The 20,741-nt window shown below is 47.4% G+C and overlaps 1 protein-coding gene across 1 annotated transcript; it reads left to right on the forward strand.

The window, feature by feature from the left end:
• Positions 1 to 358: 358 nt before the first annotated feature.
• LOC132340985 (uncharacterized) lies at positions 359 to 9,633 on the forward strand. Its single transcript, XM_059872251.1, has 6 exons — positions 359 to 644; positions 1,449 to 1,727; positions 3,208 to 3,456; positions 7,069 to 7,203; positions 7,812 to 7,931; positions 9,331 to 9,633. The coding sequence occupies exons 1-6, from the start codon at positions 584 to 586 to the stop codon at positions 9,489 to 9,491; spliced, it is 1,005 nt and encodes a 334-aa protein (XP_059728234.1). The 5' UTR covers positions 359 to 583; the 3' UTR covers positions 9,492 to 9,633.
• The last annotated feature ends 11,108 nt before the right edge of the window (positions 9,634 to 20,741 follow it).

Genomic DNA, 20,741 nt, shown 5'->3' on the forward strand with positions numbered 1-20,741 from the left:
CCACTCAGTCACTAAAAGAGCCTGGCAAAATTCACTTTGGCAACACAGCCTTTGGGAACAGCGGGAGAGCCTTGTCCCACACCTCCTTCCTGCTGGTGAGATGTCAAGGAGTGATCATTTTTAGTGTTGCAGAAAATCAGCTGGTTTTCATGTGCAGTGCTTTATCTGACTGGACTTTCTTCTCCCTGGGTGGGGATGCTGTACTTTGATAAACTAGGAAAGGATGAAAGAAATAGGTGTTTCTCCTTTGCCTGCTCCATTAGCATCTTCCTAAATGGGGTGAGCTGACCAGGAGATATTTTTGTCTCCTCTCACCTCTCAGCCCTATTCTCACACTCGCAGCTACCTTTGAGCTGCGGGACTTTGCAGAGCACATTGTGGCTTGCATTGGCTCAGCCCGAGCTCAGTCACCCAAAACCTTGCAGGTCTCTTTTAAAACATCATTCAATCTGTCCACTATGGAGTTTCTTTTCTTTTTTTTTTTTCCCCACTCTTGCTTCTGACATCATTTCCCCAGCACTAAATTCACCGAGCTCTGTAGCCAGATCGTCTCCTCAGCATATGATGCAAGGAGCTCTTTGAAATGGATTTCGGCTCTCCTTTGACTCTGCTCTGCTTGCTGGTGATAATAACTGTTACTCAAGGTAGGTAGGATTTTTCTTTATTGGGGTTGGCACAGGTTTGCCTAGATGAGCAGACACCCTAATTTTGCTCCAAGATCTTTTTAAGGACGATACCAGGTTTGGGGTGACATCAAATAGTGTAGCTGCTAATGCATGAAAGAGGAAGTCAGACCAAAGTATGACAGATTATTTTTCCAGTAAAGTAATAATATTGTACTTTCTGAGTGTCCTTTGTCTGGAGAAGCTTTTCAGCGGGGAATGTAAGGTCCTTGTATGTAGAATTCTGGCTGGAGAGCGACGTGGTCCAGCTCCCAACTCAGTGTGACCTTGGGTTAGTCCCCAAGCTGCTGTCACCCTGCCATTTACCCACCTCTGATTTACACACAACAACTTAATAATGTGCAAGACCTGTTCGAGTTAAAGCTGTGACCTTACTCTTTGGGTGAAAGCAGCTGTGCACCTGAAGCTGTTGTTTCTGCTACCTTCTGTGCAAGGTCCACAGCGCTGATGCCCCGAGGACCTTTCTTTGCACAGTCTCTCATCTCTGATGGGGGCTGGTAGATGGCCATCTTAAATTCATAGGGAGAGAAAAGACCAGCTGTTCAGCCTTTTTTCCCCCCTGTTGTGCATGGTGTGCACACCATTCCTGTGCTGTTGAGGTGGGGGAAGTTGGACCTTATAGAAATCCTCAGATTTTCAATCACTGGTGATCCAGCTTGTCCCTAGGATTGGGTCTGTCCCTCTTATGTCTCAGCTGGGCATTTTCCTTCCTGGGAGGCAGCCAGGAGGGGATGGATGGACATGGCAAGCTTGCTTTCCTTTCAGGCTCTGCCATCTGGACTGGTGTGCTCAGCGGCGACTCAGCAGTCTTTTCTTTGGAAATCCAAAGCCTGCAGAACTTCTCCAGCATGAGCAAGGAGGATAAGAAATGCTCTACCACTGTCCTAAATGATACCTTGCTGGCCAAGTGTGGCACTTCTGCCAGTAGATGGCTGAACTTAGAGAACGGCTCCCTAGTGCTGAGGAGTGTGGAGAAGGAAGATGAAGGAAAATACGGATTTGTTTTTCAGAACACCGCGAGAAATTTTACACTGGAAGTGTTTGGTAAGTGGCTTTCTTAGCAACAAAAAGCTTCTGAACTTGTTGGAAGCCTGATGCCTTGAAATTTTTCCAAAGAAACCGCTTGAGCTTGCAGGAGCTATAGGTGCTCCTGGGAGCTGTGCCAGTCTCCCTCCTGTCCCTTGTAGCCTCAGAATTCCTGCTCCCTCTTGTGTGCCCGCTCATCCATCTGCAGGCAGCAAAGACAGAAACAAAGTCACTTCTGTACAGGATCCAGCTCATTGCTTGTGTTAATATGGAGAAGGCTTAGGAGGGTTTGTCCTCCTGCTGAGCAGTGCTCCAGGCAGACAGAGAGCCTTGCTCTGGTCCTCATCGCCACCGTTCCTTTTGCAGGGCTTTCACTTACACAGGCTTCTCAGATAAATGGAAGCGCACGAAACTGTAATGAAAATGTCTGAGCAAACTGGTCTCAGTGAAGACAAATGAACCCTTACACCTTTTGGGTGCAAACAGGCGGAACTGCTGTGCACAGTAGGTCAAAGATGTGACTCCTTGGTGTAAAGAACAGGGGCTTAGACTGGAAGTAGTCAGAGACTGCAGAAGTGTCCTGGCTTTAACCTCCATTTCAGTGGATTTACTTTGGGAACATTTGCCTTCTCCTTCTGTTCTGTTGCCACCCCTAAGGCAGGGAAAAACTTTCACTGCCAACATGTTTCTGGAGGCAGGGAATTTTAACTGAAGATGATGTCCTAGCACAAGAAAGTGATTTCTGAGCTTATTTCCATGGATACATGTTCTCAGTGTTACTCCTGCTGTCCTAAAACCATCTCAGTTCTCTATCTAGTTTGTATGTGCAAAGTGGCAAGTGTAGCAAATAGGTTTGCTCCTTGTAGTAGACTGAAAGAGAGAAATTCAGGGAAATCTAGTAAGAGTAATGATTCATTGATTTATTTTAAAATGTCCTAGTCTGGGTATTCCATCTAACTGCAGGTGTCTTGTATTCATGGCCATGTTGGCCATGATTTGCACCAGTTCCCCTCTAAAATGGAAGAAGGGGCAGAGTGACAGCAAAAGTACAAACCTCTGGTGGAGGGGAGGGCTGAGTTTCCTCCAAAGCTATGATTATCTGCTGATTACGGAGGAGCTGGTACATGCTTTGGATGTTTCCACCATCCTCTCAGACCAGGGGCATTTATTTATTTATTTATTTATTTATTTATTTATTTATTTATTTATTTATTTATTTATTTCAATGTCAGGAAAATGAAAATATGCCAGATTTTGGTGGCATCCCCAAAACAGGAATCAGGAGTCACTAGCAGGGTTGGGGTGGGCACTGTTCAGCATTTCAGGGCAGAGTGCAGGCACTCAAGAGTCTGGTTACTTGTTTCTGTGCTCCCCTCATACAGTAGATGTGGTATTGCTGGGAAGGAAAGCTTCTGTTCAGCTTGTGTCCACTGCTGAGTCCCCTCCTCACCTCTCTCTTTCCTCCCTGTTCCCCTTGCCCCATGCTGCGTGTGACCAGAGCCGACCATTGGTATCCAGTGCTTCCCTGATGGAACTGCAGAGCTGTCCTGCAACGTGGCCAGCAACGAGATCCTGGTCTTTAGGTGGCTGCTGAATGGCACCCACCTGAAAGCCGAGGGGGCTTGCATTAAGGATGCTGGGAAGAAGGTTCACCTGGGCAAAACTGAGCCTGGGGAGTTTGTGTGCGAGATTTTGAAGGGGAACAGTGTCACGAGGACCAGGCCCATTACGCTGTCTTGCAGCTACGGTGAGTAATGGCAAAGAAAATCTTCCTTTTGGTCTCTTGCAGCAGCCAGCTGAGGGGTTGTTGGTGTCCCCAAAATAAAAAATTCTGCTGTTCTCTGGCATCTCCCTTCCAGAGTTACCAAATCCTGCCTTTAGAAAGTGACCCCTTGATTTCCTTCTCCCTCTTGTGCCTTGGACTGATACAGCCTACAGCCACAGATGGGATGAGTTTGTTGAGGGGGCCCTTTTACCCCACTTTGCAGCAAGGCTGGATCTCCATCTGTCTCTTTTCCTACTTTTTGGTGATGGGGATTTGCACCTTCCCGTGCACCAATCCTCTATGCTGCTTTAAAAACACAGGCTGCTTCCAGTTCTGATGTGCATCCACAACCCAGATGCCTTCCAGTTTCTGTGCATCCCCATTAAAACCCTTCCACTGGTTCAGCCCTGTTGCTGCTGGACTCAATTGAGGTGTTTTGCCCCATCTCTTTTCCTCTTATTTACGGCAGAAGCACAAAAGATTTTCTGATCTATACAAATGTCTCTCCATCAGCCCCATCCATCAGAAGTGGGTAAAGACACAAGCCATTTACCTATGGAATGTAGAGTTTTTCCCCTCCATATCCTTGCTCAGACATGTAAGTCTGCGAGAAAGCTGAGAATTTATCCATTTGCAAGCTATTCATAAATGCTGAGTATTCTGCTTGAATAAGGCCAGAGTTTAATGAGACAGAAAGTCTGGATCCTTGGGTATAATTTAATTTGTACCTCCAGTAGTGAAGGTTCTTCTACTGTTTGGCAACAAAGATGGTTATCAAAGCTGCAGGCATAACGTAACTATAGGGTTTTTGACAAATTTTGCTGTAATTTAAATTTAATCACTTTTGCCACTAGAGAACCTGTACTGTAGCCTTTTAGAACTTGTCTGGGACATTCCAGCTCATGGCAGATACTGTCTTTTCTTTAGTGGTTGGCATGTGGTTGGTGGGAAAGCACCCCTCCTGACCCAGACCCCGTGTCCAGTGTGGGGGCATTCAGCAGAGGTGCTGTGGGCTCTCTGTGCCTTCTCCCTCTGGCACCACTGCCCAGTCTGTGCAGATTTGGCATTTGTGCCTGTGGAGCACTGCTCCGGATTTTGCCCAGCTAAATTGGCTGGAGGCTGTTCTGTGCAGACCCAAGCTGGCCGAAGCACTGGGGAATGAGGATCTCCACATCCATGTGAACATCCATGAGCAGTTCAGTCAAGCCCTGTGAGAAATCACACAAGTGCTGACAGGTTCCATGGTTGATCCTGCGTGGCTGCCCATTCCCCTGGGTGCGATATCTGTTCCCTGTTTCCCCTTGGAAAGCTCATGAGGGAATTTAGTGATGTCTCTTTAAGGATGGACATGCACATAAACACATATTTGGAAGGGTCTGAAAGAAAGAAAGAAAATGGCAGTGATTCCACTTTTTAGTCATCAACTGCAACCACATTTGGAAAAAGTGAATTAAAGCAATTCTGAATACCAGTAAAATCGACTGGGGAGGGAAATGGGTTCATTTAATTTAATTGAAGATTAACTAATTATTTTTGTGGGTTATTATTTGCTCCAGGCAATGGGCTGAATTTAGTTTTTCCGCTGTAGGTATATGATCTACATAAAAACATCCATTTGGGCAACCTGTTGGCTGATGAAATTAATTTTGAATAACCAAGAAACAATTTGGCAGAAATGCCGTAAACTTACTAGGCAACACAGGGCTCTGAACACACAGGATTCAGAAGAATCAACATATATAAAAGACTTTTATTGATTAATTACTTGTTTATTGCTTATTTTTAACACAATATTTCATCTCAAAAAGACCTTATTAACAAGTGGCAAATTTTTAGGAAAAAGATTCAGAAAAAAATTTCCAACTTGTATTTATAATTTTCAGAATATTCTCTAAGCGTTCATCAACTAAAATAATTAGGGAAATTATTTTAGTTGATGAAAGTTTTTAATTTTGAATACGGATTTTTTTGAACTTGTTAATTGTTCTTAAAAAGACTGGAACAAGCACTCTGAAAATACCACAAGCACCTGTGTGCAGTTGCTTTTGCTATCCTGGTGAGTAGGTGGAGTATGATGGTGTGTAGTATATCCTGGAACATTTAAAATTCTTCCCAGTCTCTGGAGATATGAAGCAATCTGTGCTTTTGAGGGCTTGAAATAAGCTCCAAATGAGCCTGTTGGTTGCTGCTGTGCTGTGCAGGCATGTGTGCTGCTGAAAAGCAGTTAAATTATTCAGAAAGGGATGGCACAGGCTCACCTAAGGAGTTTTAAGGAATTTATGTTAAAGTGGAGTTGTGTGGGGTTTTTTTTGCATATGGCAAGAAGAGTTTTCCTAGAGGCCTGCCCAGGTTGGAGGAGATGATCTCAGTGAAGGAGCAAGCCTGGATGGGTCTCTCGGTGCCCCGTACCAGCTGCCTGCTCAGCAGCAGCAAACGTGCAGGTCTGCCCTGTCACAGCAACCCTGAGCAAGGGCTGCTGAGCTGGGAAATAATCACCAGTGACTTGTGCTGCCCTTCTGCTCAGCCATCTGCAGCCCTCGCTCCTGCTGCGGGTTCCGTGCTCCTGGCTGGGCAGGGGAACAGGGTGGAATCCTTCCCCGAGCAGCAGCAGAGCCAGGAAGGATTTTTTTCCCTACAGCTCTGGCTCGAGTGGCCACAGTCTTGGTGCCTGAGGCAGTGCAGGCTCTGATGAGACATGCTCTGGGGTTGGTGCAGTCTTTACATGACTGTCCTAAGCAGATTCTCTGATGCCAGCTCTGAGGGTAGACTCTGCAGCTTTTCCTTCAGGAGGAGCTATAGTGGAAGCAGGCGATCCCCCAGCCAGGGAATAATGCGCTCTGACTCCAGGGTTCAGAAGGCTGAACAATTGCTTCATTAAAACTATACTATATTACATTAATACTATATTATAACTATACTAAAGGCTACTAAAGAATACTCTACTAAACTATTCTACTGAAAAACCAGTGACTGTCTGAGACAGCCAGGACACAGCTTTGAGTGATTGGCCAATCATTCAAAACAACTTTCACCAGTGTCCAATTAATCAAATCACTTTCGGTAAACAATCTCCAGAACCCATTCCACGTGTGCAAAAATGGGAGCAGTGAATAGAGATAAAAGTTCTTTTCTCTTCCTCTTTGTACTTCTCACTGCCTTCCCAGGAGAAATCCTTGGGAAGTTGTGCCTGCTGCTCTCTGAGAGGAGAGCTGATGCCACAAGGAGGTGCTTCCTTAGGTCTCCCTCCTCAGCTGCCCCTTTTCATATAGCTTGTTGAAATGTATCTTTCAAACCACCACCTGCTCTGTTAAATTTGATTAAAACTCACAGATTAGATGTCAGTGATCAGAGCAGGCAGAAGTGAGTGCACACAGCTTGGGCACACAGGCCTCTCCTCTCAATGAAAAATTCCATGCCATAATGAGACAATGTGACACAAATCATAAAGTGCCACAGCTCACAGTGCCAACTGCCCTGATCCAAACTAAAGCAACAGGGATGTCATCAAGCTCTAATCTGGCTGCAGGTTTTCTCCCACAGGGAGAAAGGAGTGTGTCCCCCGTGGTAGCTAACAATGCTGTGTCCTTCCTGCAGACCTGCTGCGGTACCCGGGGTTCATTTACATCCTGGCAGGCTGCGCAGCCGGTGCGCTTATCCTGCTGGTGGCTTTGCCTGCAGCCATATGTTGCTGCATGAAGAGGAGACACAAGTTCATCCCAGTGCCTTCAGGTGAGTGGGGAATGCTGTGACCCCCCCCTCATGAATTTTGGGGAGGACTGTGTTTGTGCAGGCTGGGGTTGACATGGCTTTAGAGTAACCTGGTCTCAGCTGGGTGGCTGCTTGTCCTGCAGCCTGTCCTCCCTTGACCTGCTGGAGCAGAAGTGTGCTTGCTGACAGGCAGCCTCTATAGCTAGCATGGTCTTGAATTAAACCTCACTTTTCCTTTATTCCCCTCACACTTGTGCCCTCACCCTGTGCTCCTGGCCAGAAGAAAAACCCACAGCAAAACCTCTCCTTATGGGAAATAAAACAGAACCTCATTCAGGTGTGATCCCAAAATGGTTTCTGATGGCAGTGCTCTGTCAGCACCAGTCCCTGGGAGCAATCTGCCTGTGCAGATCACCTCAAGCTGTGATCCTGGCAGCCTGGCCAGGCTGGTCTCTGGCAGGCTGGCAGTGACCACCCTCCGTTCTCGGCATCTGCCTGCTCCAGGAGCGGAGCCAGCGCCGCCCGAGGAGGGGACACACACACGTGTGGGGGTCTGGCCTCACAGCAGCCCTGCCAGGGCTGGGGCTGTGGGGGCCTCCTCCTTCAAATCTCTGGGTTTGGCTTCACAGAGGAGGAGAAGGATGACGGGCTGACAATGTCAGTGGTGTCCGGTGAAGGCACGAAGAGCCCCCCCAATGGAGACCGCGTCGAGGCTCAGGCTGCCCAGGCTGACCGTCCTCCCAAGCCTGGTGAGTCCAGGTCTGAGGTCAGACACCTTCTTTAGGGGGGACACAGTGCTTGTGTGAGGCTGCAGGGCATGGAGGTGGCAGTAGAGAGGGGCCTGGGACATGCCAGCACGGGGAAGGTGCCGCAGCTTCTGCAGGAGTTGCAGCAGGGCATTTTTCAGTACCTTGCTCATGCCAGGAGAGGCAGGCATCGCACAAGCATCCCACAGAGGGTGCTGCCAGCAGGCTGCAGGCTGTCTGTTCCACTGTCTCCTGTGCTAAAACACTTACCTCAGAAACAGCAACCCCCCCCTCCCCAAAACTCAGCAGTTGTCCTGTACTTTTCTCACCCTTCTCCCCTCTCATCAGTAACATTTTATAAAAATTGATGCTGTTTTTTAAGCAGTCATCTTCAGGACAGCAGGAACCAATATGCTGAGCTGTAAACACAGCTAAATCCCATCAAAGCCAGAGGCTTGTGTATTTTCTTAAATTGAGGCTAGAGTGGGAATATGGTCACATTTTAAAATTCTCAAAGAAATCAAGCATAAACCCCCACAGCCTTAGCACAATATGGTCAAGAGAGTGCAGTGATAAAAACCCTCCAGAAATGTCCTGTTCTGTAAGTGCTTGATATTAGTACTCCACTTTTTGCATTATGTTTCCCTCAGTTTTGCTTCCCAAACACAAGTGCTGGCAACACCTTGCCTAGTAATGCCCCATCATCAGCTGAAGTAGGTTTGGCAGAGACATCATGAACTGGAGCAGTTTTTCATAGGTCATAGCTTGGTCTCAGCACTGCTGTCTCCATTTCTGGTGTCCTTCACTGCACCATGCACACCCTCCTGTAGCTCTGCTGTGCTTTAAATCTAGCCTTGGATACTCTTTGCTCTGCTTTCAAAATATTATATGCTACTCATGAACCTAGAGCAAGAAAGAGGAAGAAAAGGTCTTTCAGCTCATTGTTTAATATTAATATACTTCAAGTGTAGAGCTTTTAATAAAAAATTCAAATATTATAAGTTTAATTAAAAAGTAGTTCATATTTAAATTTTTTACAATTAAGTAAAAAGCAGAGATGCATGTGGAAACTAGGCAAGAACTAAATGTGTGCTGTTAGCCAGCTTGAATTACTCAGATGTAAGTGAATAGATTTGGCTTTAGTATTTTGGTACTAGAGGTTTGGTACTAAAGCACTCTGGTACTAAGAAGCCAGAGAGCTTCAATACCAAAGTGCCCTAAGGCACGATGCATAGCTCAGTAAATGAGCAGTTACAGAGAAAATTGGAATTTGACTTGCGGATGCCTGGGGCAAGGGAGTGAGTGTATTAGGCAGCCTGCAGCCTAATTAGGGACCAAGGGTGGATTTCCATGAGGGTGAGCCATAGTGTGGGCACTTATAAACTGTTTCTCCCTTTTCCAGATGCTGCCCAGACTGGTCAAGGTGTTGAGCCCCAGGCAGTGGCAGAAGAAAACTTACCAGTGCAGATAGAAGCTGAGGAAATTCCAGATGCTGAGGTCCTGGTTGATATGGAAAGCCAGGAAGATGCCTCAGACTGTTTCCCAGATCCAACTGATGACTGATCCGACGTGCTTGCTCCTCCACCCTGAAGCCTGTGACACTTGTCCTTTGCATCCCATAGTCTCACTGTGTCTGGAAAATTTTAGCAGGGGAAAGAAGTGAGGTGTCAGACCCTCTGACCTCATTTAAAAAGAAAAAAGAAAATTCAGAGAAAAGCACACACGTGGCTTCAAGGCCCACTGCCGTGGCCTGACAGGCTCACCAACAAACAAAAGGGGCAGCTCTTTGATGCTTTGCCTGATAACAGAGCTGCAGCTCAACTGAGGAGCCCGGGGACAGCCTGGGATGAGAGGGCTCCTCCTGCTCCCTGCCCACCCCATGCCTCGCCTGCCTTTGCCAGCCAGGGGCAGGCACTACAGGCAGGTTGAGGTGCCTGCCAGTCCCAGGCAGCAGCCAAGGGCTTGCCTGAAATTTCCTGAGAAAACCTCTTCTCGGGAGACTTCAGGGCAGTTTTTTCCCAGGCCCTGCCAAGGAGACTCAAAGGAGGTCTGCTGTCCTGGGTGCTCACCTGGGTCACTCCTCTGAGCTCCAGATTTGGCTCTCACCTCTTGCTGCCTGGAGCAGGAGCAGTGGTGGGGGCTTGAAATTTGACATTTGCAGATGCTGTGTGCAGACCTGGGGCGGTGCTGGCTTTGCTTGGTGCCCCAAATGACAGAGGGTACAGGTTACCTTTCACCAGAACCCGACTGCTTGGGCTGCCCCCGAGCTAAGCCAGCGCTGACACTCGCTTGCTTGCCTGCAGCAATTCAGGGCTTGGGGCTGCAATTTTGGCAGAAACCTTGATTTTAAGGCTGAGATTGTTTATCAATGCAAGCATTAGTGCCTTTAGTGTAATAGTTTAGCTACTGCAAGCTGATGAAGCTGGCCATCTGCCTGTGCATGTAGGCTTGTTCGGGGCTGGGTTCTTTGTACAGGCAGCAGCAATTTAGAGAATCTCTTAGGTAAGTCTGGCTGCTAGGCATGTCCTGTTCTGCTCAGGGGAGCTGTGCCTGTGCAGCAGCTGGGCTAGACCTGCAGGGAAGAAGGATGTGGTGAGGAGAGGGCAGGGACTCTGTCTCAGGCAGCAGGCAGCTGAGTCCCAGCAAAGCTGCCAGGGACTGCAGGATGTGCTGCCAGAGCAAGGTATTTACTGTATGAGACAATTTTAGTAGTCTTAGTGAGGTGGCAAATTGGTTGTTCATGTTAAATTAGCCTGCTGGGCTAGAAAGGCACGGTGGTAAAAGCAGAGATGGTACAGACTGGGACCAAAAGGGATGGGGAGGTGTGTACTGCATTCCTCTCCTCCCTTGTCATTTCGTCCCTGTTTTATATTGTGCTGACACTGTGAATCCCTTGGAAATGGATTTAAGGTATGCCAGGTGAAAGCCATCCAACGAGGGCTGCGAGCACCCCAGCAGAATCCAAACTAAACTGAGGGCTTCTCTCCCGGGGAGGGAGCTGGAGGGGTGGCTGCACGCTTACCGGGGAGTCCTTCATCTCTGTGTACTTGCCAAGGCTCTGCATCAGTGACACCCAGCCAAAGGTGATTGTTCTCGCTGTTTCCTCGTCCTGTGACTCTCTTTAGAAGATGTTTGGATCTCGTGTGCTGTGCTGGTGGTGATTCAGCCTGTCTCTGCTTTTAAAGGCTGCCGTAGGAATCGGGTTCTCCACGGTAAGAGGGAGGTGACAATTCTTTTCCTTACGGTGCTGTTCTAACTCCTTTCACTATAAACATTCCTCAGAGGCTGTGAGTTGAATGACAAAAGAGGTGACACGGGGTGCTTGGGTGGCAGCGCAGAAGCTGCGATGCTGGGTGAATGTCACCGGGCCAGTGTCACCACGCCGGGAGGACACAGTCAGCATTGCTCCACTGCTGCACTTTCTGGCAGGGGCAGGAGGGGACAGTCGACTCCAGCACATGCTTGAGAGGCTGATCAGTGCTCTGAGCTGTGCTGGAGAAGACAAGTGTTTCAGTGCTGGGGGTGAGAGAGCTGGGCCAGCCTTGTCCTGCCCGGCTGGGGCATCCCAGCTCCAGCTTATCCTAGTGCTGCCTTCCTGCTGCCAGCCCTGGGAGGGCTGGGGGTGCCCAGCAGCTGAGACCACCACCACTGCTATGATCCCAGTCCTGGAAGGATTTTTCCCATGGGGAGGCAAAAGGTCTTTGTGAGGCAGATTGAACCAGGGCTGGTTTTCTGTCCTTTTCCACAGAAAGTGCCATCAGGAAAGGGGCAAAAGGTTCTGTTACTGTGAGGTCAGGAGAGAAGTGATGCAGCCTGTGCTCTTCCTTTAACTGTATGTGTTCATGCCCAGCTATTGTCCTCTTTCTGGTGTTTTCTTTTATTTCCCTTTTCCCCCATGATGCATTTTGTTCCAAATAAAAAGATCTGTTTTCTACCTTGTTTCAGAACTGTTTAAGCTTTGTTATTTACTAATTGTTTATTTCTGGTTTTTACAGGATGTACAGGCTTATTTTCAAATTTATACACAAACAAATAAAGGAAAGGTGATAACAAGTTATTGCTGACTGGAGCTGACTTGGGTGGCCAAGGGCACAGAGATCATGAGGACATTGATCTGTAAGTCACCCCAGGAGAGGCTGTAGGACCAGCAGCTCACCAAGCCCTGCTCTGGGGCCTGAACTGTCAGCTGCAGGGCAGGGATGCAGGGGGATGGTCTGGTTTTTCCCATCTTTATCCATCTATATTATTTTTTGTGACACCTAAACCACGTTGGCTGTGAGAGAGGATGCTGGACTGCATTGCACCTTTTGCAAGGAGGAGGTGGCTTGTTCTTACCCTTAGACAAGTGGGCCCAGATTGTGGTTAAAAGGAATGTCCTGATATGATCCTGTCAAACCCCTGGAGTTTACCATAAGAGGTTTATCCCTGGAACACTGGTGTGACTAGGCATGGGTGATCCTGCCCTGCAGTCCATGAATCCAGCACTCTGAGGAGCCATCTGCCTGAATTTCCAGGTGTTTTCCAGTCTGACAATGGTGCTGCATCTCCCAGGAAAGAGTGGGGACACTTTCCAGCCTGGGTCTGTCAGGAGAACAGGGTATGGAAGTGAGTGGTTCTATCAGGATTTTGGCCAGACATGGAGGTGCCTGTGCTGCCTCTTTGGGGCTTCTGGCGCCTTTGGTGAGGCTGTGCCATGCCAGCCCTGCCTTCTCTGGGCTGCTGAGAGAGTCCTTGGTGCCAGGCTGCCTCCAGGTGGCTCTGCTTTCCTCTGGGGAGCTTTCCAGGAGATGGGAACTGACCACCACATCATCTCTCTGGCCACTGGTCATGACTGGGCAAGGCTGGGAGTAGTGCAGCTTCCACCTCTCTGCTGATCAAGTGCTGGCAGGATGAGGGGAACTCTGCTCTGTGGGAAGTGTGGATGTTTTGGGATGTGATATCCTCCCACCAGTGGTTTGTAGCACTGTACAGCATGGAGGTTTGGATTTGTATCCATGTCAATCTTCCATGGTGGGAAGAGAGAAGTTTGCTTGTGGCGTGTGCTAAGCAGCAACCAACATGAAATGCAATATGTAATCTCTTCATCATGTAATTAATCTAGGTTATGAATATAAAAGGAGAGCAGAGAATGAACTTACTTGACTTAAGATCAAAGTGAAAGCAAAAGCAAGCAAGAAATGTTCAGTAGAATGGTGAGCAGAGACAATGGAAGGATCCCTTTAGATTTCTTTTAGATGAACTCATCCCCACAAAACTATCATGTCAGAAAACTCCCACATCCCAGTAATGAAACAGTGCTTTATTTCCCAGCCTCTACCACAGGCTGCTGTGCCTGATGTCCCTGTGGTTGTCTAGGTAGCCCTTGGGGTGCTGCCTCAGAGCCCAGCACAGGAGCAGAGACACCAGGGCCAGCAGTTTATGGGGAGCTGCAGGACCAGCCCTCCCTGTCACCATCAGCTCTACAGAAACAACAAGAGTAGAAGTTGCTGAGCCCGAGGGCAGATAGACAAAACTGATAATGGTCAGTAGTTGTGTGAACTTCTGATAGAAATCTCTGTGTAGTTGAAAAAAACCCCTCTAGATTTTAGGCATGTACATGGTAAGTTCACGTCACTTTTTATGAATTATTACAGCTCATTTCAAAACAAGCAAACAAAAAGTTCACGTGTAATGAACCTGTAGCAGGCAGTGTCATAGATAGACATCTTAAAAGCCATTTCTTGAAATGAAACAGCGGATTCTGGTGGTGCTGTAAAATCCAAACTGGTGTTATTACCAGCAGGCAGGCAGGAGTGAGATGCCCCACAGATTTCCCCAGGTAAACACACAGAACTGGTAACAGAAGTGGGCAAGAACAGCAGCATCACCCGTTTCTGTCTGAGGTGGAAGCAGAATTCTGTGATGTGTCATTGCAGAAGCTTGGATTAGTGTTTGGATACTGTTTGTGCCTTCTGCCAGGCTGCTCAGTGCCCGGGACCTCTGACAACCACCGCTGGTTTTGTTCAGAGTAAATGTTGCATTTCCTTTCTGCGAGATTACATGATTCATCTCCTCAGGCAGAGGATGTGGCTGGAGACAGCAGGGGTATCTTTACTGAGGACTTAGAAGGCCCTGAGCCTTTCTAGATATTTCTACTTTTTCAGCAAGCAAATCATTGAAACATAGAAAAGTTTGGGTTGGAGGAGACCTTAATTTAATTCCATCACCCCTGCTGTGGGCAGGGACACCTTCCACTGGACCAGGTTGCTCAGATCCCTCTCCAACCTGGCTTTGAACATTTCCAGGGATGTGGCAGCCACAGTTCCCTGGGCCTCAGCACCCTCACAGAAAAGAATTTCTCCCTGATACCCAATATAAACCTACTCTATTTCAGTTTGAAGCCTTTGCCCCACGTTCTTTCACTCTATGTCCTTACTGGCAGGTGTTAATTATATATATATATTTATATATTTAATGCATGCTGATGGCATCATTGTCCCTTTTCACAAAGATATTTCCTGCCTGAGGTGGGATTTCAGCCCCAAGCAGCAGAGGTTCCCCCACTCTCACATCAGCCACGAGGTCAGCAGGACTGTGACTTTATAAAATCATTCATTACACTTGCAAGTTCATGTACAGCTGTAGTCTGCTCATTGTGCCAAACACTAACATAAGGAAAGTTCCCATCTGCAGAGGTGGAAAATATGGGGGCCAGTGTCAGCTTATTTTTAAATTGATCTATTTTTCTGGTTAGCATATTCTTTGTCACACTCAGCCAATATCCACGATAAAATACTGAATGGGGCTATAGTATAAAGTGTGTGTTTTATAGCTAATATAAATATAGTTACTATTGGAAATTCTATGCAGAATTTTTAAAACTGATGATGGCTACTGATAGTTTTAGTGTTATCTAACACTACAGTAACTGGATGTATTACAGGCCAAGAATTACTTGGAGGCAGTTTTCAGCAAATCTTTTGGAATTGCAAATGCAGTGTGGTGGAGAGAATGATTGTCTACTCCCATATCATATGCAAATGGAACAGAGAAATACAGCTGGGTGCCTATCCTCCAGCCAGCACTGCTGTCTCATCTTTGGTTTATACAACTTCCTCTTTGAGGGCAAAACATATTTTCCCTAAACTAAGGAGCAAAGCAGTTTTAAAAGCTTTTTTTTTTTTTGCTCTTTTTTTTTTTTTTTTTTTTTTGATACTGAAAAGTCATGTAACAAGGTATCTTCTTCAAACAAAAAAAAAAAAAAAGAAGAAAGAAAAAGAACTCGGGATGGTGTTTTTGTCTGCGTGAAGAGAATTGCAGTAGTGCCATTGACAGCGTGACTTGAAGCAAAGAGCGCTGAGAGCTTGTGTTGCAGCCCTGTGAAAGCTTTCAGTCAGAGCAACAGGCATCAGATTTCTCCTCTGAAACCACCGGCAGACCTATGGCGAGGGAATTTGGGACAGCAGGGGTGGGATTCAGGGGTGTGTCAGGTGACACATTCAGGAAGGTGTGTGAATGTCAACTCAATTCACCTGGAGCCAGCTGGAGGAGCTGATGGAGGCTTTCCTGAGGGGTCACACGGAGCCTGGAGCAGGAGCACTGCTGGGTGGGACAGTCTCTGCTGTGTCAGGATGACTTGTGACAGGACAGAGAGAGGAAGGGGGTGATGACACAGTGAGTGCTGTGCAGGATCCAAAGGGGAGAAAGAAAGGGCACGGGCTTGATGACTGAGGGTACAGAAGTGCTGGTGAGTAATGGCAGACAGAGATTATTTTTCTTCCCTTAAATAGGTGGGGAGGCTGCAGGGCTCTTAGGCAAGGTCTGTCCTCCATCATCCTGCAAACTCTTCAGGCAGTATAAAATGTTTTTCTCCAGAAAGCTGCAGCTGCTGTTGCTTTCTCCTCATGCCTGCTCTGCTCTGTCATGGATGGTGCTCCCCAGACAGATGCACTCCTCTGCTGGTGGTACATCACAGCCCCACTGAGCCCCTGGGGCTGCAGGGACTCCTCCCTCCTCTCTGTCTTTCTCCCGAGCCATTTGCAGGGAATGTGCTGTGCTAATTTTGAGAAGCCCAAGAAGGGGAGTAAACCCAAATCTGATAGCAGCAAACAGGAAATAACCTTTCTTCTTCCTCTGCCTCCTCGTTCTAGCAAATCCTTTCCAGCATCTTTATGGTGATGTCACTTTCTGGAATGGGTTTTGCTAGATGAGATGGGAGAAGGGTGATGGAAAGGCAGGACTCCATCCAGCCTTTTGGGTACCCTGAATACAGGTGAGAAGGTGCCAGCTCTCTTTCCTTCCTGTGCACAAACTGGGCCAGGATTCTTCTTGCTGCCATAGGAGGTCACAGGGAAAGCTGTGCAACTTCAGCTTCTCTTTGTACACGTTTCTGCCCAGCTGTCGAGAGTTTGGGACTTTTTTTCTTCCTCCAGATGATTTGATGTCTGATAAGGGATTTTGTTTCCCTGCCTTTTGTTGAGTGTTTAAAGCTTTGCTATTTGGCTAGTATAAAGATCTGTTTATAGCTTTCTCTGGAGAAGCAGATGCAGATGAAAAATCCTTTCTTTGCTGGAGAGAAAATCAGGAGGAGTCAACACTGCCATGAATTTTATCTCATCCATCTTAAAAAGTCCCAATGGTTAAACAGCCTCAGCATAAGAGGAAAGTAGATGCTCATTTTTATACTGAACTACTGATGCTGAAGAGCTCAAAGGAATACCAATATAACACAAATAACCATGGCAGCTGTGGTTCTAACCCAGTGCATCCTATCTGTGAGGGCACAAGGCACGCACAGTAACTTTCCATTGAGGCTGCACAGTAAACTTCCTGCTCTGCAAAGTGCCCACTGAAGTTCTGCAAGTTCTTACTGGGTTGCTGAAAGCCATGTGTGTAGGGAACACGAGGCACACTACTTACCAAAAAGGCTGCTCTCCCATGATGGAAGTGTAAAGGGATGGCTGAAAAGAATGGTGACACCATCTGACTGTCAGGAGTGCAACAGAAGGGCTGCAGGTCCTGCCCTGGTAGAAATGCTGTGAAAAGCCACAAGTTGCCACCAGTGCATCACACAGGGCAGGTGCTCATCTGCATCACACAGAGCATCCTGCACCTGCCTTACTGAGATCTTAAAAAGCAGAAATTCTCAGAAATGCAATGACACAGCACCTTAGCCATTACTCTTCCTGGCAGGCAGCAGCAGGTGTGGGATGTTTAGAGAGATGGGCAGCTTTGTGCTTGTGCTTTCCTCTGCTGTGGGAAAAGCTCTTTGCCAACACTGGTGTGGCTCCTGCTGCAGATGTGGGGTGCTGGCCCCAGAGCTGAGCCCATCCTGCCTCTCTGTTGTCCCTGCACACTGATGTTGCTACCTGGCAGGACTGGGTGAGGTGATGCATTTAAATGTAGGAACAGACAAACCTCAGAGAGGCCAAAACCAGGCTCACAAGGCACAGGAAACTTTAGGATGAGAAAAGAAGCAGGAGAAACTGAGCTGCTGCCAGCATCTGCACTGAGTAGGAAAGGACTTGAATTTTCACTGCATCTCATGGCCCCAGGTATAGATGGTGCAAAGGACATCTGTGTAAGTGATGTGAAAGACACTTTTCTTGCTTCAGAGAGCAGCAGCAAGACTGTGCTGACAGGTCATTCAGATGTTCCTGACATTTACAGACATTTACAGATGTTACAGACATTTACATCTTCATTTCCCAGTAGCAACAGCCAGACCTCCTTATATGTATGCATAAGGCCATGCAGTGGTCCTTTTGCTTTGCTATCACAGGCCCACTGTCTAATAAATAAACTTCAGACACTTTTAGGATCCACAGAGAGGCTTATGCAAAGTCTTCTAGGAGAAGGGACATTTTATGCCCACATACACGGCCCCCAGGGGCTGCACCAGTAGGAACAATGCCAACAATGTCTTGCATTTGAAGGGAAGACTTTCCTTTGTCTCTGGGAACTACAAAAAGGCCACTCCTAGGAATAAATGCATCTAGTACTGTAATGTATTATCCAGTTATTTGTGCTCAGTCTCCTGCATCACTTCTCAACCTCTCCCCTGCCCATTCCAACTGTCCCTCACTCCTCTCTGGATTTATAGTACTGTAATAGAATAAAACACTGTGCAAAACACCAGGTATACATGCATTTATTAAGATGATTGCTTCTGGGGAGTGTCAGATCTTGTCCAAAAGATTACTTGGATGGTAGCAACAGCTTGTCTTTCCTAGATATATGTCTAGGGGCAGCTGTTCTTCTATTATCTTTTTTGGGTAGCTGGTCCATCCACTCTCTCGTGATGAAGGGGCACACTGTAGTTAACACAGGTCTTTGTGTATTTACCACTGCCAAGACTAGGAGAGGCTTTTATAATCATTTATCTGGCTTCTGGTATGAGACAGATTGATTGCAGCATGCCAGCAAGCCAACACCTTTTGCAGCAGTAGTAATGTCACTGAATTTACTAGAACAAGATGCTGAAAGTTAGCTCCTAAATCTAGGGCCATTATAGATGATGGAAATCATCAGCAAGACTGAAATGCACCATCTGCAGGAATAACTGATGGGATGCTGCCATCTGCTCTAGCCCCAGTCATTGCTGTGAACCACAGACTGCTTGGTCTAAGGGGGATTATATTCCTTCAGACCAGAAATGAAGGGTGTTTTTTGTGAGGTTTGGCTGTTGACACATGCTTACAGCTGAAAAAGAAGAAAATGTGTCTGAGAGAGGGCACCTGGGGCTAAAGGTTTAACGGCATGAAGCTGTGTTGGGGTGGAGGGTTTAGGAATATCAGGAAAATGCCTTTCTCCCAGAGGCTTTTGGGGCTCTGGGATGGGCTCAGCAGGGAAGTGGTCACAACTCCAAGTCTGGCTGAGCTGAAGAATTGTTTGGACAATGCTTCTAGGCTCAGGGTGTGATCCTTGGGGCTGTCCTATTCAGGAACAGGAGGTGAGTCTTGGTGGATCCCTTCCACCTCAGAATATTCTATGATTCTATGTGGCATTATGCACATCACAGGGAAATTGTGTGTCTTCAAATAATCTGCCGAGGACTATTCTGCATGATTCGTGGTTTGAAAATGTTAATTTACTTGTCTTGAGAGAAGGATGAAAAAGTTTGTGCAGACAACTGTTTCAGTATCAGTAGTGTGTGTATGTGTGTGTGTCACTATTTCTGGAAGATTTCCATTGTGTATGGGCAGCTCAGGGCTCTCAGTTAGCTCTGAGGCACCGAGTCAGCATCCCTGCCAAACCCTTGGCTAAAGCTCTATTTTGAGTTATTGATCTTCATATTTCCACCACTTGGTTCAAGCTGGAGTTTTTCCTTTCTTGGCCCTGTGTGAGGCAGAAGTGAAGAGGAGGCAGGATGTGTCCTTCATCAACCAAATGGCTGAAACTCTACGTGGGAGCCAGAAGTTCCTTGGCATTTCATAGTGCAGGGCAGCACCCCTTGCTAGGGCTGACTTTGCTTCTCCCTTGCTCCAGCCACTGCCCACACTTCCTCCTGCTTTGTGAGAAGCTACAGCAGAGGGGAACGTGCCATCAGGAAGCCCTTAGTTGCCATCCAGGGCAACCCAGACGGAGCCCAGTCTTGCAGGCCAGGGTGCAAGCTCAGGAGAGCTCCCAAGAGGAAAGTTACCCTTCCCCAAAGCTTCCCCTCCTCATCTGACCTATCTGACACTCCATTAAAATCACATTTGCTCTTTTTCTCACACACTGTGCCTCATCAAAGGCCTGGTGAGAGATTTAGAGGTGTGGAGGTCTTGGGTGATGCTCAGTGCAGGATGTCTGACTCACGTGCGAGTACCACTTACTACAACCAAAGTTTCATACCAGAGAAGATGGTACAAACTATCAGATGGGCTCCAAATCTACTTTTTGAAGTCTTCCTTTTCTAGTAGATCAAATAATAATATTTTTATAACAATTTTTTTTAATAAGCCTTAGGCATGAGTGTTTATTGGCTCACCACTAAGCTGAGAACTTAGAGCTGCGAACAGCTGCATATTGTCTCTTGAGACGTTGCCTTCAGATGTGGGGGACTCTGTCACCTTTAGAAGGAAATGTGAGTATGATACTTACATTCCCTGTGAGGAAACTGTGTGCTGTCTTACAAAGAGCAGAAGCGTAAAGGAAAGAGCAAGCCACAAAAGCAAATGCGCCAGTGCAGCGCTCTGTGGCTTCTGCAGTGGAAACAATGCTGCAGAGAGAGAGCAGAGGTGTGCAAAGACACAGCCCATTGTTGTGGCAGTGCAATGGGCTAAACAGGGCTCCAGCATCCTTAGCATGATGCTAAGGACAGGCCTAACTGAACCAGGCCTAGCAGCACCATGCTGGGATACATCTACTTTTCTATGGTTGCCCATTTTCTAGCTGGCTTTGTTTAATCTAGTGGTGTTACTTCCTGTGTGAGGAGAAGAGTGTGAGAGCACTGCTATCCACAGCTGTTATCTACAGCTCGCCCTGTCCTGCCCAGCACAGCTTGGTCCAGTGTCTGGGCTGTGGCCACACACAGCTCCAGCCCCAGCTCTCTCTGTGCCTCTCCCTCCACCTCGGAGGGCATTTCTGGCTGGTGCAGGGGCTGCTCTGCCAGTACTCTCTGCTGGAGCTGTTCTCAGGATGTTTATCCTGTGCCACGTCTCTGAAGGTACATGCTGGCTTCTAGAGTTCCTCTGTGGCAGCAGCCCAGAGCTGCTGTGCTTTCCAGAGGCACCTTCAGGCCCCTTCTCCTCAATGACTTCTCCTGGGACGTCAGTGCAACAATTTAGAGTGCCTCCTTGCAAGTAACATCCAAAACATCCTTCCTCCAAAATGGGGATCAAAGCCCAGTCA

This window comes from Haemorhous mexicanus, chromosome 2, assembly GCF_027477595.1.
Source record: "Haemorhous mexicanus isolate bHaeMex1 chromosome 2, bHaeMex1.pri, whole genome shotgun sequence".
Lineage (NCBI taxonomy): Eukaryota > Metazoa > Chordata > Aves > Passeriformes > Fringillidae > Haemorhous > Haemorhous mexicanus.